A 27,054-nucleotide genomic window follows, 5' to 3' on the forward strand; every position below is an offset into this window, starting at 1 on the left:
GCCAGTGCCATGAAGCGTTTAACCCCCAAAACTCAACCTCTAAGCTGGTCTGTCTTCCTTGCTCCCATAACCCCTCACTTTCACTCCTAGACAGTCTGTGCTGGTTATTGGTCTCAGCTGCAAACCACAGACCCCATGGTTCAAGCTGGCTTAGGTCATAAGGAAATACCTGTCTTTCACAACAGGAAGTTCCCAGGCAAGGTAGGCTTCTTAGAATCCTGGATACTTCTCTGCCCTGCCACTCCCTGAGTTGGACTCATACTATGGCCAGCAAGTAGAGCAATGATGGACCGCCCAGTTTATATCCAGCAGTGAAAGGCAGGGAATGTCTCTCCTTTTAGGTGCTCTGACAGACCCATCCATGTCTCTTACTGTGCCCCCGGGGCTCAGGACTGCCTGTCCTATCCTGAACACACACCAGCTGGGACCTGATCCTGGCCTGGTGGTCTGCAAGAGAAGGGCCAACAGGAGGCAGTCACTGTGTCTCCAGCTGTCCCCGCGTGGTTAGGTAGCAGACTCCCTCCTGTCAGAGACTTACTGCTTCTGTCTTCTGTATCTCAATTGGTGGTATCACCAGTCTTTACTTCCTCCCATCAATACTTTGGGACCATTTTTAACTCATCTTTCTCCATCTTACTCTTACTCATTTATGTGTTTGTTGTTCTTTGCCTTGTGTTTAGTGTATGTGTGTGCATGCATGCTAGGCAAGTGCCCTACCACTGAACTACACCCCAGTCTTTTTTTTTGAGATCATTACTAAAAGGCATGTTCTGGGTCAGCCTTTGAGTCAGCCTCTGGGTAAGCCTGTAGTGATCTATAGGGAGGCCAGCCAAATTCCTGCTATCAAGAGTCTAGGATTCTGATAACTCTTTATTGATGGAATATTACTCAGCTTTAAAGAAGAATGAAATTACGGCATTTGCTAATAAATGGATGGAGTTAGAGAATATCATGCTAAGCAAAATAAGCCAAATCCAAAAAACCAAAGGCTGAATGTTTTCTCTGATATGTGGATGCTAATTCACAATAAGTGGGGGGATAGGGAAGAATAGTTACTGTAGATTAGGTAGAGGGGAATGAAGGAAGGGGAAGGGGTATGGGGGTAGGAAGGATAGTAGAGGGAAACAGACATTATTACCTCATGCACATATGTGACTGCATGACTGATGTGATTCTACAATATGTGTAATCAGAAAAATGAGAAATTACACTCTATGTATTATCTATCAAAATGTATAAATGCAGTCTATTGTCATGTACAACAAATTAGAAAAATTTTAAAAAATTTTTAAAAAGAGTCTAGGATTTAAGAATCAAACAGTCCCTGCAAAGTATGGGTAGGGTGAAGAGAGCACTATGTATGGTGTTCAGTCCCATGGTGGTGGTGGTAATGGGGGCAGTCAGGGAAGGCATCTAAGCCAATAATTCAACATTAGTAATATCTCTTGTTCTTCCTTTCAAAGAAAATCATTCCTGGTCCTTGATTTGAACTGTTATCACTTCTTTCTATAGACCAGGTCAGCAAACTATGCCATTGGTCAAATCTGGCATTGCCTGTTTTTGTAAATAAAGTTTTATTGTCACCCAACCACACCCAATCATTAAAGTACTGTGTATGGTTACTTTCACATTGCAGTAGCAGAAAGGGGTAGTATGGCCTACAAAGCCTCAAATATTTACTCTTCTACCCTTTACAGAAAAAGTTTGCCAGCCCCTGCTCTAGACCAGTAGAAAACCTCAAATCCTGTCTTCCAGAAAGTTTCATCATGCAAAAGGAGACTCCCTCATGTGTAACATGTAGACTGCTTTACAATTAAGCCTGTCGAGGTAAAGACATTTAAGTATCAAAATAGTATTTAAGTGATGAGAAAAATTAGTATTGTTGGGGAGATTAATGAGCTTTTATTTTTCTCTAGTTTTTGTTTTTCTCTACTGTTCCTTTTTCTTGTCCACTGTTAAATCTACATTCCTTTTCTTGCCTCAAGTCTTCTAAATTGACATTTTCTAGATTTACAATTTCTAAATTTACACTCTTCATGACACTTGGTTCCCTCCCTCTGAGGGGGAGAGTAAAGGTGCAGATTGGTTGGGAAAATGAAAAGTCTGTGAGACACCTTTTTTTTTTTTAATAAATGCACCTTTGTGCCTTTCCTGTACTTACAGGGAAAGTAGCATTTGTTTAAAAAAATGAGAAAAGTTTTTATTTGTTTTGAACAAATATATAATATGTGCATTACTAATCTGCTTGTTAAAAAAAAAAAAGTCTGCTTAAAACCCTTCACTTTCAGGTACCCCAGTCCTTTTATCTGCATGGTTCATTTGCTTGGAGGCTTGCACTTTTCCTGATGACACCCCTCCAAAAGGGCCTTGGTGACAAATCCATTTGCAGCCCCTCCAGGAAACCCGTAGTTCTGAGTGGTTTTGTTGCTCTGACCAACACACAATCAGCTGCCTGTAAGCCAGCTCTTGTGTCCTTGTGCTGCTTAGACCTCACTGCTCTTTTCTTTTTCTTTGAGTCAATTTCTTTTAGACTCACCCTAAGTTTTCTTAGTTAGGCTTATTGTAAAGAATAACATCTAATCCCTTCCATCCCAGGAGAAACCTGAGACCTGGTTCCTGATGATCTCCCCACCCCCATGATCTCTACACATATACATTATAGTGAACCATAAGCAGTTGCAGATACTTGACCAGAAAAATGTCATTTCCATATGCTATGACCTAATCCAAGTACACAGTAATACATAGACACCAGCGTCCTTTTTAAAACACAGGTAATATGATACTGTTTATGCTGTGTTGCAGTTTTTCACTAGGTTAACGAGAGTCTTATAAATCTTACCTTAACAGTTCAATTAGAGCTATACTGTTCTTTTGTAATCTCTGTGTATTTATACCTGTAAGTTAATAGTTCCCTAATGGAAGGATATTTAGGCTGATTCTGGCTGATTTCTCTCTCTCTCTCTCTCTCTCTCTCTCTCTCTCTCTCCCATGAATAATGCAGTTATGAATAGTATGCATATATCTTTGCACATTGCATGTGAGTTACCTGGAATATGACTTCCTAAAAGTGAAATTACAATTTTCTTGATTTTTAGATCTTCTTTTCTGGAAGAACTGTTCAGCTGCCTCTGATCTCAACTGAACTTACTGACCTTCTGGTCTTTCATCCTCTGTAGAAATGGGACCTCACTAGAAGTCAGGCAGCCCCTCCAAGAAAATTGCGTGAAGTTATAAACGTTGGCATAAACTTCCCTTCCCCTGTGCAACATGTTTGTGCTCACTGTAGCAGGCAGTGGGGACATGCATGCAAAGAATGACAGTGCCACTGAATAGGGTTAAGAGCAAAGGCTGTGTGGGAAGCCCTTTGGGTATAGGGAAGCCTTAGTGATATCTTCATCCCTGAGGGAGCAGGAAACTTGGGGTGCTTTCCAGAATTTCAGTAGCTAGAAAAGGGAGAGAAATGAAGGGCTAGGTTGGAAGGGGTTGGTGGTGAGGCTGTGGCAGGTGTCAGCCTGCAAATTAGCTGTGCTGGCCTCCCTGGAAGGAAGCATGGGCATTGAGCTCTACCGAGCCAAGACGCCAGATGACAGAGCGGGGCTCTTGCCAGCCACTGACCCGATTAATAAGAGGGCATTTGGCAAGCAACCTCCTGAACACTGTGCCACGTGGCCATTTGTGGATCAGGACTCGTGAAGTTGCCCAGTGTAGTCCTTTAGTTGTGATGTATGGTTCCCAAGCCTGTGAAATGTTGCAATGAACAGAGTCCAAGTGTTTACTGTTTTGTTTTATACATTTACATAAAATTACCCCCTCACCTTTGGGTTTCCTTGGAAACCATAATCTTGAAATCCAGGATTAGAGGTTCTTAACTTTTAAAAAAATTTTAATTGCCATGGAACCAGCTTGCCAGCCTATGGCACCGCTTTTCAGAATAATGTTTATAAATGAATAAAACAGAATCCATAAGATTACAAAGGAAACCAATAATATTGAAATACAGATATCAAAACATGGCAAAACATAAGTAATATATATTCTTTATCAATGCATTAAATAGAAAGGTCTTGCAATGGATCTAAAGGCAATCATGTTTTTGAAACAAATGAGGGTAAATGGCATTTCAAAATAAATGCAGCTGTGAACTGAAAATTTCTATCCATGTAATGGGAAATAAATAAAATTCACAGGTGTTCCTAATACCAATATGTTTTGTTGTCTGCATTCATAATGGAAATAAAAGCCACATTTCAGTTAGAGGAAAATAAAAGATTTATTTTTCTTTCCAAGTTTGTTTATTATTTGTTTACTTTTGGGTGCTGTGGAGGAACCTATAGCCTTGCGGATGCTAAGTATGTGCTGTGCTCCTGAGTTACATCCCAGCCTCCATCCAGGTTCAGATCCTCTAAATTCTATCCACAGACCCCCCCAAAAGACTTCTGCTTGAGAGGTTTAGCCTTTTGGATACTGAAGAATGAATTGCAAAGATAGAAACTCCTATTCGCTTTAAGACAATTCACAAATGCCTAGCTTTCCTCTCCTACTTTGTTCTGATGGGAATGAGAAGGCAAACTGTATTAAAAATGAATCTATATTTAAAAATATTTTGACTAACCGTGACAAGATTTCCCCCTTCCTCAAGAGAGGGATGTGTGGAATTTTCTGTCAATCTCTAAAGCTCCCACTACAGTGGCCATTTTTGGGTGCTGATTTTAAAAACTATGAACATCCAGTTTTGTTTATGGTGAGTATCCCCCCTGCCCAGATGCTGTAAGAATAGGTAAGATCTGGATCCCAGATGAGCATTTTTCTAGACCTTTGTCCCAGTTCTTAAAATGTTTGCATTCTCTCTCCTTCCATCTTTCTCCCTTCATTTCCTCCTCCTTCCTACATCCCTCTCCTTTCCTTCCTCTCTCACCCCATTCTTTCTTTCCCCCCCTTTCTTTATCTCGTCCTCTTGTCCCCTCCTTGTCCACTTCTCACCCTTTAACAATAAAAGTTATGGGTCTGATATGTCCATTTGTCAGCAGCAAAGTTTGAGAATGCCTTTTAAAATAGATATATTAGAGGGAGTATGTTGGAGAAAAGGGAGAAATCTTGTTTATACCCAACAAATAACTTATATTTAGAGTCTTCAATTTTTCCTTTGAAATTCTGTATTCTCATTTCACTTGAATGACTCTGCATTGAGCATTTAAAAGTAGATCAAACAAAACTCTATAAATATGTTCAGTTCTTTTGGGCATTTTGCCAAAATCAGCCTTGCTAAAGCAGAGAAGAGCAATGCTTTATGTATTAGATTTTTTCCTCTAAAACTTCAGACTCCCTGTTCCAAAGATCTAGCTGTCTGGAATGGAGGAGCCAGACCAGAGATGCCTTAGGGAGGTGTCCCCTAGAATGACCTGCTATAAGTTGGGTCATTTGGATTGAGGGGCATGTTGAAAGGTCAAAACCAAGGCCTGAGACCATTCCAAGGAGATGTTTTGAGATACCACTGATTTTGTTTTTCAGTGTGATTTCTTTGTTACTCTGATGAGAAGGGAAGACTGGTGAAAAGAAAATTGGTTGAGCCAGTATAAATAATTAACAAAGCTGCCTTTTAACAGATTCACGAGTGTAAAGCCAAATGGAAAGAGGGAGGGAGTTAGGTGGCATTAAACCCTCCTGTAAAGTAGGTCTTTCGCCCTCATCCCAGTTGCATGGATGAGGGGCTGAGAGCACTACAGTGGTTGCAGTGCTGAATCCAATGGACTCTGTGTTTCTTCTGTCTTGTGAATTAGGGTTCTCTTTTTTAAATTAAAAAATTATTGGTCCTTTATAATTATACATAATAGTGGTACTCATTGTTACTAAGGGTGTTCTCTTATATGTGCTTTAATGCTTTCAATGTGGACCATGTATTCATGAGCAGTAAAACATTATTTTTATAAGATGGTGGAGGTGGGGGACAATGAATTTTTCATGCATCAATAGTATAGATGTGGCTTCTAAGGAAATATCAGATGACTGTATTAATAATGAAAATATCCACATGTAGTTAGTCTTTGCAGAAAGTCAGATTATTAAATAGATGGCCCTTATGCTGGCAGTAAGTAGAAACTCGATTTTTTGGTCATATGTTAATCAGCCAACTTTAAGACTACTTCTAAAGGCTTCATTAAATAGTGCATTAGTTTGAAGTCTCTATGGCTGAGGAGGGACTAGATCAGGGGCATGTGTTCCTTCCTCTCTTTCTAAATACCCAGGGCCCACATTTTGATTGAGAAGAGGGCATTCATGAAGTAATGGCATCATCATAACCATAAGAAGACATACATGGGAGTTGGTGAAGGAGTTGAATTTGCTGAAAAAAGTGTTCATGTAGAGGTGGTAGGGTTGAAGGGGTGGAGACAGACAGACATCATGCTCAGAGATAATGAAAATACAATAGGGTGAGGACAGTGTTAGGAAAGCAATGGTTGTTAGGGGAACCCAGAGATGGGCCCCAATGACTGAGAGAGTGTGTGTTCCTATGAGTGAGTTTGGTGAGGAAGCTCAGAAGATGGACACGGCTCCTCCCCTTGGATAGAGACCACTGTGTGGGCCAGGGAAAATGATCTTGAATTGGTCACTGATAGGATATTGTGGCCTCCTCGGAGCTCTGTAACAGTATCTGATCAGAATAGTGAATAGTGTGGGCTACAGGTGTGGAGCCATTTCCATAGGCTGCCTTCACGGACCAGGCAGCCATTTGTCATTTGGAGATCAGAGTTCCCTTGTCATTCAGCTCTTGGAAAGTACTTTCTGCCTGATTCAATTGGTATTTATTTACTTGTAGAATAGGAACTAACTTTCTATTAATGTCATGCAAGTGTGTTCAGAAAGATAAGTTTCATAGTACAAGATAATTAATAGGTGATTGTGTATTTAAAACCAAACCTATTAAAGTGTTTTATTGTGCTCTTTGTAAAAAGAAATGGATGTGCAGAAGCATTTAAATGAGTCTCCTTGCACCTTTTCCAAGGTCACTTTGAGGAAGTGTCACTGTCACTTCGGTGTATAGCATTTCATACCATTTTATGTGCTTACACAAAAGTGTTCATGTACATGCACACCCTTTCATTAATTGAATTGTACTAAGTCCTCACATATTAGTTGACTCTTGAATAGATTCATTTATTTATCAGTAAACATTTGTCAAATGCACATTCTGTGCCAGGTTCCTGGTGATCAGGAGTAAATAAAATAGTGATGGTGTTGCAGTTAGAGTGCATGTGTGTTTATCAAATTGGGATCATATACACATATGAGATTTGGTCTTTTAACTTAAAGTATTGTGGACACCTTTTCACATCAATATGCATACAACTACTTGTTGTATGTAATGAATGCTGAATATGCAATGACATTTGGAGGATTTCCCATATAGCTCTCTGTGCAGTATGCATTTGCTATTAGAAAAAATGTTGCCCTGGACATTCTTATACAAATGTCTCTGTCTACTTAAAGCAAATTTTTTCTATCTTTTAAGAGGACCAAACTTAAAATCAAATATCATAATATTTTACTTATATATGACCCTACTGTACCCTTTAATAGGAAAAATTGCTAGTAGACTGTGAATTTGTAAGAGGAAAGCAGTTAGGAATAGCTCATTGTCAAAGATTACAGATGCTTTGTATTATAATGCTGGTGGAGAATGAGGTACCATTGACACCGTGGCAACAACACAGGGTCCAACATCTTTCCATCCCCATAGCATCAACAAATCAAGATGGCATTAACTTTTAAGCACATGTTGGTGGGTGCCCTGTTTAACAGTATTGATATTTTCTTTCTCCTTCCCTCTACCCTTCCTGTCCTTCTCCAGTGCTTCTTTGACTGGGAGTTGGTGTTCACAAAACCATGAGCCACTGACAGGGCACAGAATAGGTATTCATTAACTCATTAATCCATTCATTTTTCAAGAATGAATTGAGTGTCTACTCAGACACTGGGTTAGGTGCTAGGGATCAAGGACATGTAAAAGAGAGTCCTCAGCCCCCATAGGGACCAGCAGACCCATCAACTAATGATGGTACTGTGTACATCTGCCTTCATGGCTGTGTATTGACCTTTAATTCCCTGGATGTGTGATTCATTCCATATGTATTTTAGACTTTCTGTCTTCCATTATCTTCTGTTGGGCCATCTACCTGCTTTCAGGCACTCTCCTCCAAGCCGTCTCGCATACCCCTGACTCCAAGCACTTCTTCCTTGATCACTGTCCTCATCACACCTTGTTCCATACTTCCCTATTGTTATGGTTTGGATATGACATGTCCTCCAATAAATGAATGTGATATACAATGAAGAAATGTTCTGATGCAAAAGGATTAGATTATGAGGGGTAACCCAATCAGTGGATTAATCCATTAGATTAACAATTTGAAAGGACTACTGTACTGGTGATAACTGTACTGGTGTACTGTAGGCAGGTGGGGAATGGCTGGAGGAAGGTAGTCCCTGGGGATTATATCTTATCCCCCTGGCTTTTCCCTTTTTCTGCTTCCTGGTTGCCATGAGGTGCCACACCCTTCTGCCATGATGTTCTGCCTCACCTTGGGCACAGAATGATAGATTCAACTGACCATGGACTTAAATCTCTAAAACCATGAGTCCAAATAAATTTTTCCTCTTTTAAGTCATTCTTGTCAGGAATTTTGTTCATGGTAATGAAAAGCTGACTAACACACCTGTCCAGGGACTTCTGGATTCTCACAGCCCATAAAATAAAAGTTGTTATCCTTAGCTTGGAAGCCAGAATCTCCCAGAGACTGAATCTCAACCTACCTTCTAGGTATTTACTGGGGTCAGTGGAAGAAGAAGGCTGATGACCACAGTCTATTTAACATGTCCTTGGACAAGTTATCCAGACTTTCTGTGCTCATCACAAAGATGGGGCAAGCAACCTGAACCTCATAGGGCTGGTGCGAGGACCAGAGGGAAGGCACTTAAAGCTTGAAGCCAAGAGTGCCTCTATGTTTGACATTCATTTCCTTCATCACCAACAAGATGAAGTTGATTTTCCTTTTGTGACTTTTGACTTTCCCTGCTTCCCTCTCCATCCACTATGACTCGGAGGCCCTAATAAGTGGATCCCTACTGGTTCTACATTTTCTCCTGTATTATTGTGAGTCTTGGGAGAAAATGAGCTCTGGAATAGCTATCATTGCTTTTCAGATGACTCCTGCCTTTGAAGTAGTAGGCAAATAGAGTTCCTGTTTTCTGCCATGCAAAGATGTTGGTCATACACATCCCTTTAAAAATCAAGCAGACTCATTTCCAGGGACCACACAATGGCTGGTTAGTTTCCATATTTCCACTACCACAGTCCAGGCACAACCAAGAGGGGTTTATAAAGAAGGACCCAAGAAGTCATTTTTTTATTTCCAAAGTGTGAATGGCTTCTGAAGTGTCTTTCTCTTCCTTGCATCACATTGAAGCAACCTGATGAGTGGAAATGTTTTCAATAAAGGATATGATGCAAGGTCTACACGATCACTAATTGGCACTTTTTCTTCTCTCACATCTAGGACCCAAGTAGAATGTATGAGTCTCCATGTTTATTTAGTTTACTTTGTTTTTTCCATCCCAGGATATGAAACCTTCTCTCTTGTGTAAATTGAGGTTTCCAATTCAAGGACAGCTTCTTCAATAAGCCAGCGTGCTGCTTAGTAATGTGGGGAGTTGTTGCGCCCCTAGTGATGTTGCTCAGGCACCAGAGCAGAGTTCTCCATCTTCTCCAGCCTTCTGCACTCCAGGAACACATTTCAGAGCTCAGAATTACCTAGTACAATGGATCCAAAAACCTGTGAAGTAAAACCACAGCACACCAGCATTCACCTAATAATTATCACTATTAGGATAACATTACAAATATTTAGAAATCTGATTTCTCTGTTGGAAAAGATATTGAAGGTAGGCCCTGAACTAACGTGGTTCTAGAAAAGTCCCATTTATTTTTGACCTGATGCTCTTTTTTGGACAACAGATCTGTCTAGATGTCTCTCAACCTTGGCTACACATTAGAATCACTTTTTCATAGATTTTTAAAAATCCAAATGCTCAAGGTACACCCCAGATGAATGACATCAAGACCTCTAGAGGTAGGGCCCATGTATTGGTATTTTTCCCTTTTCCCCCTAATATTTTTATTCAGAAAAATTTCAAATGTATAGAAAAGTTGTAACACTGGTCTTAATGAACATCCACCCTAGGTTCACCAGTTATTTAGGATTTTGCCATATTTTCTTTTTATCCCTGTCTCCATATACATTCTTTTTTTTTCCTTAAATAATTTCAAAGTGAGATACAGTCATCAGGACGCTTCATCCCTAAATACCTCCGTGTGTTTCCTAACATTGAGGACATTCTGCTATGTAGCCCCAACAAACTTAACACACTCAAGAAATGTAACAATATAATGTTATTATCTAGAATAAACCCATATCCAAATTTACCCAGTTTTCTCAATAATGTCCTTTATCATCTTTAAAAAATCTAGACCCCAATTAAGGATCCTGCATTATTATTTAGTTGCCATGTCTCTTTACTGTTTTTTAAGTTGACATTTAACATTTATACATATTTATGGTTATCCTTACTTCTCTAAAAATCTACAACAGTTCTCAAGCCTTTAAAAATATTTTGTGATACTGACTTTAAAAAAGGAAAAAAAATCAGGTCAGTTTTTTGTGAACTGTCTCTCATTTTGGATTTGCATAATTATTTCCTCATGGTTAGATTTAGGTAAATGTGGCAGGAGTATTCTGTAGGTGATGGCCCCCAGTGTAGCTGATCAAGAGGCACATGATAAATGTCAATGTCTCATGATTGGCAATGGTAACTTTGATCACCTGGGTAAAGCTGTGTCTTCCAGTTTTCTCCATTCTTAGGGGACCATTTTTCTTTTGTAATTAATAATAATCTGAGAGAGACACCTTGAGATTCTGTAAATATCCTAATTCACAACAAGCTTTCACCCAGTGGTTTTAGAACCATCAATTCTTGCCAGAATTAATTATTACTATGATGGTTGCAAAATGATGATTGTCTTTTTCTATAATATCTATGGTTATTAGTTATTAATAACTAGTCAACATTCTTTTGTAAAAACAAAAAAGTGCTTTCACTTCTCACTCTGTAACTATCAATCTTATTAATCTATCTAGTTAGCTTGCTACTTATTGAAGATATCAGTATAGACTCATGAATTCTTTTTTGGAAATGAACAAATAGTAGCACATCCCTCAGTACATGCTATTATTGTCCCAAAGTTGGCCACTGGAAAGACTGTGAAGCTGACTCCTGTGTCCTTTCATAAATCTTGCAACAACACATATTTCAGTCTCACCTCTATTTTCTTTGCTCCAGTCCTAGAAGCCATCTTTCTGTGGAGACCTAGTCCCTTAGGGACTGCTAGTTTGGAAGTATTATGAAAGCTCCTAGGTGATTTCAGTGTGCCACCAAGATTGAGAACCACTGAGTTAGTCTATCAAGGGAAGACCACTTCTTCCTGTAAGGTGTGTTCCTACCTCCTATAATTTGTTATGCTGATTCATTGTGGAGGTCTAGATTTTCATGAGCATTATCATAGTGATAGCTTCAAATGTAGATCCCTGGCTTTGCCCCCAGAGAGTGAGTTCAAGAGGTCTAATGATAATATGCACATTAACATTCTGGCACAGGTTCCCAAGCTGTGCCTGGGGTAAATACCAGAAGTAATGGAAATTAGGAACTTTTGATTTTATGAATGTTTTCTCTTTTGCGATATGATTTCAAAATGCTTTCATGTTCCTTAGTGTTTTAGTCAGCTTTTTCAGTGCTGTGACTAATAGGGTCTGACCAGCACAGTTACAGAGGAGGAAAGGTTTATTCGAGGGCTCTCGGTTTCAGAAGTTTTAGTCCATAGAAGGCTGGCTCCATTCCTCAGGGCTCAAGGTGAGGCAGAACATCATGGTGGAAGAGTTTGGCAGAGGGAAGCAGCTTGCATCATCAGGAAGGAGAGAGAGAGTGAGTCTCCACTCTCCACTCTCCAGATGCAAAATATATAATCCATAGCCACACCCCAATTCCCACCTCCTCCAGCCACACCCTACCACTCTGTTAATCCCTATCAGGGGATTAATTCACTGATTGGGTTAAGACTCTTACAACCCAATCATTTCTCCTCTGAACCTTCCTGCATTGTCTCACATGTGAGCTTTTGGGGGGTACCTCACATCCAAACCATAACACTTAGGTATGCAGTAAGGATACATTTGTTAAATTAATGGGCTCCTTGAAAATACTGAATGATTTAAACCCTCATAGTCTTATTTTGTCAAGGAATATGTGGGATGTTAAAAAGTAGACTGTGTGAGTGTAGGAAGTTTTCAGTTGACCCCAAGACTTCTTCATCCTTGACATTATTTGTGGTTATATTTTCATGGCCATTGAATGATTTGATCTAGTAAAGTTCTCACATGCCCAAAGACCCTAGGATGAAGGCTGTAAAATTATTGATGTGTGTCTTGTTCTGGAACTGAGCCATGGCATGCTTTTCAGTTCTTGCTGTTTAATTTTCAGGGAAGGTACATGTGCTTCCTTGCTTTTCCATTTCATTAAAACAATTCCCAGCTGCTCTAGGGAAATACTTCTGATTTGTGGCTTTTCACTTTGTGGTTTCACATCTTAACCATGTACCATGTTAACCCAGTTTATCCTTCCTGCAATCTGAAGGATAAACTGGGATCTGAGAAGTCTTTGTGAGAGCACCCGACCCCTAGAGTTGCACCACCTGGTTTGAAATTCTAGGCTACTTGCTAACTGTAAGACTTCTGGTAAAATGCTTAATCTCTATGTGCCTCCTCAATCTCCTTGTCTGTAAAAATGGGGGCAGTCAGTAATCTATCTTAGAGGTTCAACCTGAGGATGAAATGGGGGTAACACAGAAAAAGTGCTTAATAGTCTCTGGAACATAGTATTTTCTCAATAAATGTTAGCTATTGTTATTAAGTAAAGCTAGTTATGATTGAAAAGTGGCTATGGGCTCTAGTGAGAGAGTGGAAGGTGAGTCTGTCTTGTCATACATACATGCCTGCATTCCTGCATATGAGCACATGTTCATGTATGTGTATTTCACGGCTGTCATATAAAGTAGGGACATATCAAATATGCTTTGGGAGTCCTCCTTATTCCTACTTCCTTGAGAAGCCATGTGTGCTTACACCTTTGCATGTGTATAGATAAAATGTGTGTGCATTCTTTGTTTCAGTTATGTGTGAGAAGTGGCCCTGCCTAGAAAACATACATAGTGATGTGCAATGGTGGCAATGGTGCTGATGTGAACGAGGAAAAACATATTTTCTGTACTTTTTAGTTTTTCTAATATAGACTTATATTGTTGGTCATGGTTGGAAAATATACTTAATTTTTTAAAGAAAACTTTTCTTTCAAGACTTGGCTTGGTTTATTACAGAGAAGAAAACCCAATAAAGTGTGTTAAAATAAGTTCTCACCAAGAACTCCATGCCCAGTTCATCTGGGCATGAAGGTGGTAGCTGAAACTAAGGGATTCCAAATCCTAGGCATAGATAAATTGTGCATTTTAAGCTCCTATTTATAGTAGCTATTAGAAGGAGGTGGCATTGTCATCTCCATGCCTGTACAAGGAAGGTCAAGATTCACTAGTAAACATCAGTGAAATTCCAGGAGAGGAAGAATATGACAAATGACATCCTAGATTTTCTGATATTTAAGATGAATGAATGCAGGTGAAATATGCAGGTGAATTCCTCCCATCTTCAAGCATCCCACTTGAACTGGGTTGTAGGCTGGTTTGAACTGGCACACAAGCTCAAGCCAGGGATGTGCTAGAGCTCGGGCCTAGAATAGCAGTATTCTGGAGTGCGGGAGTGCTCTGTAATGAGAGAGCCATGGTGAAGACCTAGGGTTCTGCTGTGTGACAAGAAGCAGTTAAATACAGATTGCAGAGAATCTAGGGACTAGATGGTTCATCTGGAACTGGAGAAAGAGCTCTGAACTCAGGCCAAGGAAATATTGCCACTTACTAGCTTGGTGACCTTGGTAAGTCAGTGAATCCTGGTTTCCTCATTTGCAAAAGGGTTGCTCATCCTGGTGCTTTTCTTTTTAAGGTATGTGACCAGCAGGATGAGCTAACAGTAATGGGTATTAGGAGCACTTTAGAAATGGTCACGAGGTATCCCAATTAGAGGGTGGGGATAACTGTTTTTTCTTGGGGTCAAGTCAGGTGATCTTTACCACCTCTGGATCTCTCCCTTGTGCCCTCTGTAGGGCTTTTCTGTGTGTTGACAGTGTTTTATAGGACTTCATGCCACTAATTGAGTTACCTTATTAGAGGCTTTTTAACAAATATTGATTAGCTTGGCACAGAGAAATTAGTGAAGGTATCATTCTCTGATACCAGGCAGTCCTTTAGGAAGTCCAACGCAGAGATTTGGATCTAGAGAAATCTGATGATTCTGTTCCAGGCCCTAAGTCTGTTAGACTAGTCTTTTCTCTAAGGATATGTCACTCCTGCCCTTGCCATCTGTGCAGTGTTGGGTTAGATACCATGTTTTACTACAGAGGGTTTTTTGAAGATATGAACTTATGTATAACTGTAAGCTTTACAGCTTCAGCTAACACTGGGTGTTCACATGTTACTCGAAAGTCATTTTGATAGGGACTTTGATGATTTCTGTGGTTGTGTCAGTTTTCAGACATTTGGCATTTTACTTGTTTCTTGTTCAAATTTGTGTCTGCAGAATTCACTTTGAAGATAATGTGTAGAAAACGGAAGCTCTTAAAGACTCATGAACTTCATTTTATGGAGTCTAACTGGGGATGGCAATAGGTCAGGGATGCTAAGACTGCCTTGTCATCTAGATTTTCTTGACAAGAATAAAAAATCTCTGTCCTCTATGGCGCAGAGTACTTGATTTGCCTCCTGTGATATCAGGAACCATGGAGCAGTGATGGTGTTCTTTGCACTAGAGTATAACTCCTCTGCCCTTGCTGCCTTGGAGAAGCAAGCTGTCGTGCAGGGACCCTCACTTCCAGGGAGAGTCAGGCCCTCCTTACTGTTGACTCATCCTGCTGACAGGCTGCAGTGCTCACCTGGGATGGGCCTGAGAGCTCTGTGTTTGTCCTTATTAAGATCCACTGGCTGGTGACTTAGCACGAAGAGATGGAAATTATTTTTATAGTCATCAAAGATGTGATTAGACAAAATATTGATTCTTAACTTCTGCCCTTGTACATGTTTTCAACCCTGCTCTTCCTTAGTGAGGTACAGGAAGAGAACAATGAAACAGGGAAGTAGGCCACTGGCTTTTGAAAAATATTGATTGTGAAGCACATTAGATATAGCACAGACACCTTCCTCTCTGTGTGATGTCATGGTGCACAGGGCCATTAATGTGCCCTGTGATCACCCCTACAAGGACTTCCTTTCTTAGGGAAAAGATTCGAAAAGAGAAAGAATCCCCAGAGGCAGTACCCCAAAATAATTTTAGCATTTCTAAATGTGTTTCTTTGAAGTCGTTGATCCCTTTGGTTTTCTAGGCCATGTAGTGGCATGAAGTGGTCAGATATGAGCAACAAACTTCTGAGCAGCGTCCATCTTACTTCCTAGCTCCCATCCACCTCTCCCTGGCTTGGGCCTCTACTGCTGCATGTCTGTGTCTCTGTCTGTCTGCTTCTCTCTCACACACACGTCCCACATTCATGTTCGTTCTCTCCACAATGCACATCTGTGGTACAGATGTGCTATGGACAGTCATGTCTGTACTTGAACCAGCTCTAAACTGGAGGCTCCCAGGTGGGCCACCTGGGTGAGTGAGATGATGTAACCTTGAATGTCCTCTGGTGAAGTGCAGCCCTGGCTTTTATCTTGATTTGCCTGCTGTTGGTTCTGTGTAGGCAGGGGAGCCTGTTAATGGATCCCCTGCGACTGAGGGAAGAGGAAGGAAGTGGATTTGTTGAACCTTGTGGGGCATTTAAAATGGTAGCACGAGCAGACTGAAACCTAATCAGCCTTCGCTTATCAGGCCCGAGTTCTAGCATGTTGAAAGGGTGATGAGTAGCAAGAAAAAGGTCAGGATACTTTCTCTTTTCCTTTGCCATTTGGGGGAAAATGCCCTCTGCCTTGCTAGCATTCAAAGCAGACCATTCTTGTTTCTCTACCACATCACATCAGCTTTCATCAAAAATTAACTGCAGCAAATATAAAGCCCCATCCATGGAAAACCGTTTAAGGCAACACTGTGCTCCAGTGCTTCAGGGGTGGGGTTTTTGCCTTCTGCACCAATGGATCAGTTTCTCATATCCATGCCTTTTTGACCCAGCAGCTTTTAAAAGACCAAGAAGCATTGCTCTGCTTTCTACTGCCTCTAAGAGATCAGGGCTGCTGTGCCTCTAGCCATGTGCCAGAGAGCATATTTGAGACAAGTCAGCTTAATTTGCCTGCATGCTTGGGAAGCCTCTCTTTAAAATCTTAGTTTGGGAGAAGAGCTGTATCTAAATATTCTGCTTTTCCTATCCAGGGGAGCGACGGAGGCGCCGATGCCAGGTGGCATTCAGCTACCTGCCCCAGAATGATGACGAGCTTGAGCTGAAAGTCGGCGACATCATAGAGGTAGTAGGAGAGGTAAGTAAGCAGCCATGCAGCACCATTGCCTCATGTGGCCATCAAACTTACTTGTATACCCAGCCATAAGCTTTGCTGCAGATGCACAGGCCAATTGGACTTGAAATTGGATGTTAGAACTTGGAGGAATCCTAGAGATCATCTAGTTGAGTCTTCTGAGAAAATGGGTTCCAAGAATGCTGGAATGCTTCCAGGCCAGTTGTGATTAGATATGAGGCCATTTGAAACCATTGTCTTTCTAACACAGTATACTAATGCCTCTGAAATTCCAGTACCACCAATTTTCTTTTCTGCTTTAATTGATAATAGACTGTGGGTATCCAGAATGACTAAGATCCATCTCTTCAGTATGGATTCAGAGTTCATTGTGGGGGACATGGTTGATTTAGAGGGAAGGAAAATAAATGACATTTATTAGAAGACCAAGTATGTGGCAGGTATGATGAGGTTCCCTCTTTGTGGTGCTGGGATTGAACCCAAGGCCTTGTGCATGCTAGCCAAGTGCTCTACCACTGAGCTACATATCCAGCCCTGTGATGAGTTTCTTTACATTCTAACTCACTTAACTCATCCTGACCACTTTACTGTGTAGATGAGAAAAGAACCTCAAGAGACCCAAGAAGAGGCAGGGCTGAGGGGCAAAGTCAAAGTCAGATCCATCGGATTGGAGACCCTTGTTCTTTCTACTGTACCACATTCCCATGTCCTGTTTGGTCCTGGCTACTTAGGGCCAGCCTGCTGATGAAATGGCCCCAATGACACTGGGTTGGCTTCTCAGACTCCATTCCCTTGGGCCTGGGGGGATCCTGAGCCTCAAACTTAGAACTTCATTATTCATTCTGATACAACACTTGTATCTGTATATAGAAATAATTTTGATTGCTTTTGTTTCCTGAATACCAACTGACCTTACAACCTCAGAAATAGTAAATAATGTACCAAACAAAGGTGCAGGTCCCTAAAGAAGCAGTTAATGGGATGCCAGTGGCATTGGGAGGACCAACTATAACTCTTTTTGCCTATTTCCAAGTTTTGAATAATTTGTACTATTATGTCATCATTTTTAAAATCTCTGGTGTCAAGCAGGGCACATAGAAAGTTCTTGAAAGTTGAATGAGTGATAAATGAATGGACAACAGAAAATAACATTTATCCCAACAACAGGACAACTTTCTTAAGATAGTAACCATGGAAGAAATTCCAGAGGAAAAAAATAAACAGAATGTAAATTAAAATATTGATATGATTTGAAGCTGACATAGTGAAAGAAAGAGAGCAATAAATAGGAAGATTTTGTAATAAATTATAATAAAAATTATATATGTATCTTATGAAAATATATTGGGAAGCTACTAGAGCAGTGATAAATTTATCCACAAACATAAATCCCAGAAAGGGGAAAAAAGAACCTAGGGATGCTATACCAGTAAGCCACAATCCCAGGCCCCTTTTTGTGGTACCAGGGATCAAACTCAGGATCAAACTGAGCCACATCCCCAGCCCTATTTTGTATTTTATTTAGAGATAGGGTCTCATTGAGTTGCTTAGCACATCACTTTTGCTGAGACTGGCTTTGAACTCATGATCCTCCTGCCTCAGCCTCCCAAGTCATCCCCAGCCCTTTTTTACATTTTATTTAGAGACACGGTCTCACTAAGTTGCTTAGGGCCTCACTAAGTTTCTGAGACTGGCATTGAACCCACAATCCTCCTGCCTCAGCCTCCTGAGCCACTGGGATTACAAGTGTGCAGCACTGTGCCCAACTCCCAGGACAGGAAAAATCTTAACCATAAGAAAATATTTCACCCTGCTATTAATTAAAGAAGTATAAATTAAGACAAAAATGGATTTCTACTTATGAATACCTAAGAAAGTGTTCAGTGGTAAGACTGTTGCAAGCTTAGACTGATGAATTTGCATATGTGCGTGATACTTAGATGAAGCTATTTAGCAAGGTATGTGAAGAGCTACAAAAAAATCTGAATAATACTCTTTGACTCAGTGATCTCATTCATAAGAATTTATGTGCAGAAAATGGTTAATAAAAGAAAAAACACACGGGAAACATGGTAATTGCAGCAGTGTTTGTGATAATGAAAGATAATCAAGAAAGGGAATTAAGTTGTATTATTCAGCTAAAAGATTGTAAAGCCATTAAGATAGTAAACACAGAGGCCTTTAAGTATGTATTTATTGTGATACTTTACCTTATAATTATCTGTTATATTCCACTAAGCTGAGAACTTTTCAATGCTAGGGACCTGGGTTTTATCTATCTTTATATTCATAGTACCTGGAACAATGCCTGAAGCCTAATATGCACTTTAACAAATGCTTGATGAATAAGTAACTGAGTAAATGGAAATATGAAAACAGTTTTTTTTGCAAAATAAATGAACAGATCAAAACACAAAGTTGTGTACACTGGGGTATAATCATGTAAAATATATCTATATGCATGTAATCAAAGACTAAGCGGAAGCAAGAATTGAAAATGGTCCTGTCATAATGGATGATTTTTCCTTTAATGCTGTAATAATGCTTAAGAAAAATAGAAATGAACACAAGGAAAGTGGTTGCTACCTTTCTGAGAAATATTGCCCATTTTTGCCTGCCTGTTGGCTACTGGGAAATCAAGGGTGGGTTGCTGTGCCTGTACCCACCAAGATGCTGAGAGACCTTTACCACCTGAAATACCAAGCTCCTTTCCACTCACTGCCAGTTGAGTGTTAGTTTTTATTCTGGGCTTGTTTTCATCAGGAAAAAAGAAAAATAGCTGTAGGGTCTGTGATATTTCCATAAAGGCTGATCTTTTAATCCATATTTTAAAAATTATAAAATTAATTCTTTATTATTCCAATTTATTTGTAATATTTCAAATATTGGGCCATTGTCATTGTATAATATGAAAGCTGTCTTTCTGTGACAGTAAATGTTGTATAAATGGTAATTGGTGACTTTTCTCTAATTACACTGAAGACTAAAAACAAAATAAACAAAATCCCCAAACAAATCACAACTTTTAAATCAATGGGACAGATTAAGGTAAAAATATAATAATAACTTTATAATAACATATAATTAATCTATTAATCAAAATATAACACACTGTATGTGTACATATTAGATTATATTCTTATTGAATAATAGATTAATTTTTACTAAGTATTGCAGACACACACACACACACACACACACACACACACACACACACACACAGAGTTTTGGCCCTGACAGACAACTCAGATGGATTTTTGATGTATGGACTCGTTTCTTGAAACATCTGAATCAAGTAGAGAATCCTCAAAAATGATATGCATCTACCGTATTTAATTTTAGCTTAAAATCTCACAATATATATTTATTTGTCATTTATCAGTGTACCATCATGATATAGGGTCACACCATGATATAGGGTCAAGGCCTTTTACCTGAATATGGGTTTGCTGAAACGAGTTCCTTTCTTTGTGTATCTGCAGTGCCTCCTCCACAATTCCAATTGGTTTCTTTAATGTGCATTAAAAACAATATAAGTGAAGCAATTAAAGTACATATCCTTCTAAAGTTCCATAGCCTCCCACCTCCAATCTTTTTTAGTTGTCTTGTTCACACCTAATTTGACAGTGTTCTTTCTTCCTTCCTTCCTTTCTTTTCTTTTCTTTTTTCTTTCTTTCTCTCCCTCCCTTTCTTTCTTTTTCTTTTTCTTCCTTCCTTCCTTCCTTCCTTCCTTCCTTCCTTCCTTCCTTCCTTCCTTCCTTCCTTTCTTTCTTTCTTTCTTTCTTTTTTTCTTCCTTCCTTCCTTCCTTTCTTCCTTTCTTTCCCATCTTTTTTTTTTTCTTTCTTTCTTTTCTTCCTTTTTAGTACCAGGCATTGAACCCAGGGGCACTTAACCACTGAATCATATCCCCAGCCCTTTTTTATATTTTATTGAGAGATAGGGTCTCATTGACTTACTTAGGCCCTTACTAAGTTGCTGAGTCTGGCTATGAACTCGTGATGCTTTTGCCATAGCCTCCTGAGCTGCTGGGATTATGGGCATGTGCCACCATACCTGGCTCTGGCAGTGGTTTTCCTTTTAACCTTCAAACTAACTCTTTCACATCTATATATTTTTATGTTATTTAACCAAGTGTTTGATACCAATAACAAACAATGAGCTTAAGCAGGTTTTGGAAGAAACAACTCTGATCCTTGGTAGGGTGAACCACTCACTCATCTGGCAGAAGTCATCTACCAGACTTGCAGTTTGCAGCCCTCAGTCTTGGTGGCAGAAAGGAGAGTAAGTGGTGGTCCTAGAGTTGACAACATAGTTTGCTCAAGAAAATACTCACCCTGCTTCTGCCTCCTAGCTGGATAGTGGTGGTACTGCTGTGGGAAAAACCATCAAGGTGAAACTAGTGTTGCCAATTCGAAAAGAAAATAGCAGGCTCAAATTCCTACATTGATTGATGTTTTTTGGAAAGTGCATTACTAAGGTTTGAATCCAGGGCCTCAGGCATGCTAGGCAAGCTACATTCTTAGCCCTTTTTAAAAAAATTTTGAGACAGAGTCTCACTAACTTGCCTGGGCTGGCCTGGAACTTGTGTTCCTTCTGCCTTAGCCTCCCATGCAGGTGCGATTATAGGTGTGTATCACCCTGCCTGGTTCTGGGTTGATATTTTTATTTATATTTATTTATTTATTATTTTTTGTGGTGCCCTGGATTGATATTTCTAAAGAAGTTATTGTGAACACATATTTGAGTTATTTTAGTCCAGAATAGAGAGGACAGGGAGATGCAGGTGAAATTCTTATTATAGAAGAACAGAGATGGTGTATAGACAAGACTACCAGGAAAAGCAGATTTTAGGGCCTCTGGAGTAGGGAAGGGTGTTGGAGTGCATTGAAGCAGCTTTGTTTTTTCCTGTCTGTTATCTGTCTGGGTAAGTATCTGCCTTTCTTCTTGTGTTGAATGAACTTGGTCTTTACTATTCTCTCTCAGTGGTGACCTGAGGAATATTCAGAGATTTTGGCTTTTATGTGTTCTTTATGGTTAGTTTTTGAGGCTGGCTGGAGGACCAATGGCTGCAATCTGTGGGTAAAAGCCTAACCTGACTTGTGGTTTGCAAAGGTGATAACTTGTATGTCCAAAAAGCACCCACATCTTCCATTTTGTTTCCAGAGAAGGAAACTTGGTTCACTCAGCTGGTGTTAAGAAGGCCCTGGAAATGCTTCAAAACTGTAACTCAGATAATCTTTGTTGGTGTGGATGTGCAGTTCATCCTCATTTCATTTTTGCTCATGAGAAATCAGGCAATTAAAAAACTGATTGGTTAATTGTGATCCAGACATACCTCCTTTCTTACCCATTAAGACACTGACTTGCTCCAGAACTCCTATCCATTTTCAACAAAAGGATAATATTAGTATCAAATCTATTTATTAGAATGTGATCATCCAAAGAGCTCAAGTTGTTCTACATTTTATTCCCCAAAAGATTTAGGAGTGAACACTTCTGAGTTCCCAACGTACAAAGATGGTAAAGTTTTCATTTTAAGGAAAGGGAAGCCATGTTTTGAAGAGAAAGTAATTAGATTTGAATCATCAGCACACAAAATAGGCCACAACCACATAAAAATAAATATTTGCAAGTTCAAATGTATTTACAACAGATTTGCCTAGCTATGGGATTTATCAAATATTTCAGTGCTTACATTCTTAAAGAAATCATGTTTATGACGATTCAGAGATTTGTTGAACAGAATCTGCCTTGAAACAGGCTCAGTCTACTCAGGGAGGGTAGGATGTAGATGACTAAGAAGGTAACTAAAACCTCACGTTATTATCAGAGTGGCAAATAATGTTATTGATGAATGAGCACAGAATTGAAAGATGGGAGTCTCACTGAGGATGAAGAAGATGCTTCCTAGAATAGGTGAAATTTCAACTGGACACATGAAAAATAAGCAATATTTGGGCCAATTCTTTAGGCACAGGTTGTATTGTGTCAGATGCTGGGCTAGTCTGGAGAGAGGGTGGAATGTTAGTTCAATACAGCCTTTCTCTGAAGTAGGGGGTAACCTGTGAAGGTTTGTAACAAGCAGGGTGCAGCAGGTGCTGGTGGATGCAATAAAAATGGAGTTGGGATAAAAGGTATAGTGCTGCCCACACAGAACTTTCAAAGGAACACCCATTCATTTAAAAGTTCCTTCCCTAGGGATTTTTCTAAGGTTAACATAATCCCCATAAGCAAATTTCGCACCTGACATTAGTGACAGGACATAATTTGAGGCTCTTGACTCATCAGAAAAGTCATCTTGCTGGCTCAATTTCCTCTTTGTTCATATTTTCAAATTGGATGATGGTAAGACCTTAGCATAGAGTCACTTAGAAATTTTGGGACCTGTAGACCAGCCTGTGACTATTGGGAAGAACTGAAATGTCAAGCACTGCTGAGGAATGTCTCCAGAAGTTCTGACAGAAACCCTTTCCGCTCTGATGAAGTATGGATGTTGCTCTGTCTTGTTAGGCAGAATTTGCTTAAGTCTTATAGAAATTATGTGTTTTCTTAAATAATTTCATTTTCAACTATAGATTTCTCTTTCATGTGGAATAAACTTGCTGTTGGAAGAATGAGGGAAGGGGAAAATTCAACTCTCATGTGTATGGAATATTCTGGCCAACAAGAGGTGAACTTTGCATGAATTGGGGGAAAACATTGGTCCAGGAGGCATTTAGATAATTCTTGTTTATGTTTGGCACAACCAGCTTTCCATGTACTAAAACCAACAGGATAGTTATTTAAAGCAACTAAAATGGAAAATAATGTAGGCATTTATGTCTTCAGGAAGTGGCCCCCTTAAAGTTTTTTTCCATTAGTTCCACTGATAGAAAAAGGTGCTTTTCAGAAACAATTTGTGTTTTTTTTCAGCAGTATTCAAAAGTCCAACTATGTCTTCACATGTTTATATGAAGTTCTAGAAAATGCAAAATCAATCAAAAATGATTGAAATGAGATTAGTGATTGCTTTGAGATGGATTGACTAAGAAGGGGCCCAAGGGAATTTTTCAGAGTGATGAAAATGGCCTGTTTGTTGATAGAGGTGTAGGATACAGTGACCATTTATCAAAACTGACCAATGTACTGTTATTATCTGTGCATTGGTAGAAAGATATCTCAATTATAAAAACTTTAAAAATGATATTAATATTTTTCTGGTGGTTGAAAATGTTCAAAATACCTTCCCTTCCCTTTCACAGATAGGAGAAACAACTTTGAAATCCTCATTTAATTATATCTGAAATATTTTTGAGGAAGATTTTACGAATGTTTCAATGTGAACCTTCCCTTGGAGTTTGATATGTCAATTTTCCTTTATAGAAAGAATGGTAAAACCCACTCTCGGAACAATGAATCTGACTTCACTGGCTTGTGTATCTCTCTCTCTACCAGTTGCTTTCTCCAGACCCACCCTTCCAGTTTTTCTGCTTTTTTTTTTTTGTTTGGAGAACAAAGTAGTCATGAATGAAAACAAGCTATAGCAGTCCTTAATTAAGTGGATTTTTCTGTCTGGCTACTTGTACCCTCAGGTAGATTTTAGACTTGGTAAACCCACTGTTCCCTTCTCAGTACAGTTAACAGGTAAAAATCTTCAAGGATAATAAATATGAGTTGTTCCAAATTAATTACCCATGGGAAAGCACATCATCTCTTCATTTCCAGTCATCCTCTTTCCCACCTTACAAATGTGGATTATGTTTGCATAATTGGGTGGTACAAGGTGTTGAAATTCACCCAGTTGTTTTCTCAGCTTCTAACAGAACCGGTTCCAATCTAGAAACCACTTCCTTGAGCCCTGAACCCACTTAGATGCCTATGATCATAAGGACCTGAAAATTGCAGGGCACTGGAATAAAAATTGTAAGTGCTTTTACCTGGCCTTTATCAAACATCACCAGGAGGAAGCTGCCCTGCTCCCAACTCTGGGCCAAAGACAGAGTTTGCTCTTGGGGCATAGCCATGGGCCCCAGAGCTGGTCAGGTTGATCACAGAGGGACACAGGTGGGTTTTGTGCTCAGCCTAGAGCTAAGGCCTGCAGAAGGCTATTTATGAGTGGGGGTAGGGAGAAGGTAGGCATCTGCCACCTTCTACCACTTTGCTTGGGAGAGAAATTTAAGCCCTTGGTGACTTTATTAAAAAGGGATGCATATCTTTCTTTAAATGCAGAAACATCAACAAAAGCCAACTTAATTTCCAAGCAAGAGGTGTACAGGTTCTGCATGTTTCTCTCTTTTATTGCAGATGCTTCTCAAGGATGGGGTCTTCATGTGTTTCATTTACCAATCAATCTGTCTCGAGGTCCTGGGCCAGTGCAAGATAGATTAAATATTAATTCATTAAGTATCAGCAGAATGGTGGCACACAGAGGGCCACACAGAACAAGGCATGACAGGACCTAATTAAGAACAGTGAACAATAGAGTAGGGTCTCTTGGTCCCTTTTGTTCCTCAAAGGAAGGAAAAAATTCTTTTATGGGGCATCAGGACTTGATAGGCCCCCATGGAGAATTTGTGGTCATGCAAATGTAGTCTCAATGATTTCCCATTCAGTCATTCAGTGTAAGTCACTGTGTTTTACTCTTGGGATGAATAAGTAAAGAAATGTCATCACTTTGGGCTTCAGTATCCTTGTCTTTATGCAGGAAGTTGAACTAGAATATCTCTGAAAGGGAATAGTGTGAGAGTGAGGATCATTTTTCTCATATCTCCAGACTTGATCTTGAGCCCAAAGCAGCAGTGTGAAGGAAGAAATAGTACAGAACAGCTGTCATTGGTCCTGAGGCCACCCTTTCCCCAATGCTCAGCTCACAAAGAAATAGCCTTGTGCCCATGGCGCCTATGATGGGAAGTGTATCCCTCAGGCAATGAGCAGTGATTTTATTGTCTGCCCCTCCACTCACTGCATGGCTAATGATAGACCTCTGCCTTTTTCCCATAAGCCACTCCTCTCAGACTGTGCTATGACAGTGATACAGGCATCTGGGGGTGTGGCGAGGTGAAGATAACCCCTGTTTTCCCAGCAGGCAGCCTGCTGATCCTACACATCAGGAGTGCTTCCCTCAGGGATCTCCAACTAGAGCTGCTTATTACCAGGAACAGGAACATTTCAGACATCATCAAACTGAATGGCATGGAATTAGCCCAGCTGCCCTGTGCAGTCAGGAACTCTGCCACAGATCGCTCATTTGTGGTTCATGCCCTTGGTTTTCCCCTCCTGCCCTGTGATTCCTGGGAGGAAGAAGGTCATTTTATGGTTCCTTATTCCAGAATAGCACAAAGGACTCCATGCTACAAATCCTGTGACTATTGATATGGAGGCTCATAGCAAATCTTCCTAACCATCTTAATCCTATAAAAAGCTCCTTGAAAAAATAATACATATCAGTCGAGTTGGCATAGAAACATGGAATGATTTCAGTGGAAATGCTGTTAATGCCACGAGTTGGTATTGAATAGTCACTGGGACAGTTTTGCATGGATGCTATCGTCTGCATTCTTTACTGAAGAATTTGTGGTCACGTAAATGTAATCTCTGCTCTACAAGTCTGTATCCCATGAGTTCTCTAACAAATGCTCTAAACAAATCGTTCTGGCTATCTCCATTCCACAGGCTTTGTCAGCTTCCCCTTTTCTGGAATGCCTTATGTGCCCTCTCTCCTAATCTTAACTGTTGTTTTTCCTTTCTTGTGACTTCTCTTTTCTCAAAGCCTTCCTTTAGTATCTCAGAGCTCACTGAACTTGACTTTGTATAACAAGTTGGATTTGTGCTAAGTCATGGTATTTTCTCATTTCATTTACCTTACATTGCTAGTTTGTTAGTCACACCTTTCTGTCTTGGTATATTGTCACCTTTTTAAGGAAAAATAAAGACATATCCTACATAGTTCTGTATCCCCAGTCCCTAGTGTAGAACCATCATGCATAAAGCTCTAATAAGGATCAAGATCCTGCCTTAATATGACAACTGTGACATGCGTTAGTTGTCCTCATTCTACAGGTTGTAAAAGTGGGGTTCATTTTGGTAGGGAAAAATAGAATAAAATCACACAAGTTTCAGGATAGGATTTGAACTGGGCTTTTGACTCTGATTTTCTTTTTGGTTGTGTTTGAATTATTTTAGCTCTTAAATTGTATGTATTGATTTGAGTTGGTAGTGCATGCACATAGTAAAAATATTTCAAAGGTTCTAGGTTTCTTTCCATTATTCTGCATCATATTGGTAATTTAATACTTGCTTGTTCTCCAAATGAACTTATTTTCCTCCACTGTGAACTTATTTTCCTTACTATTCTGACTTCTGCTGTTCTGTTAGTGATTATAGCACAAAATTTTGAGATGACTTA

General features: G+C 39.7%; 1 protein-coding gene across 6 annotated transcripts in view; it reads left to right on the forward strand.

Moving 5' to 3' along the window:
• SH3KBP1 (SH3 domain containing kinase binding protein 1) overlaps positions 1–27,054 on the forward strand; it is a 336,822-nt gene that overhangs the window by 152,812 nt on the left and 156,956 nt on the right. For all 6 annotated transcript variants that reach the window (XM_079122896.1, XM_079122898.1, XM_079122902.1 and 3 more), the window contains one exon: positions 16,569–16,672. In XM_079122896.1, coding sequence (XP_078979022.1) covers positions 16,569–16,672 — 104 coding nt within the window. The remainder of the gene's footprint in view (positions 1–16,568; positions 16,673–27,054) is intronic.

This window comes from Sciurus vulgaris (genome assembly GCF_902686455.1).
Source record: "Sciurus vulgaris genome assembly, chromosome: X".
Classification (NCBI taxonomy): domain Eukaryota; kingdom Metazoa; phylum Chordata; class Mammalia; order Rodentia; family Sciuridae; genus Sciurus; species Sciurus vulgaris.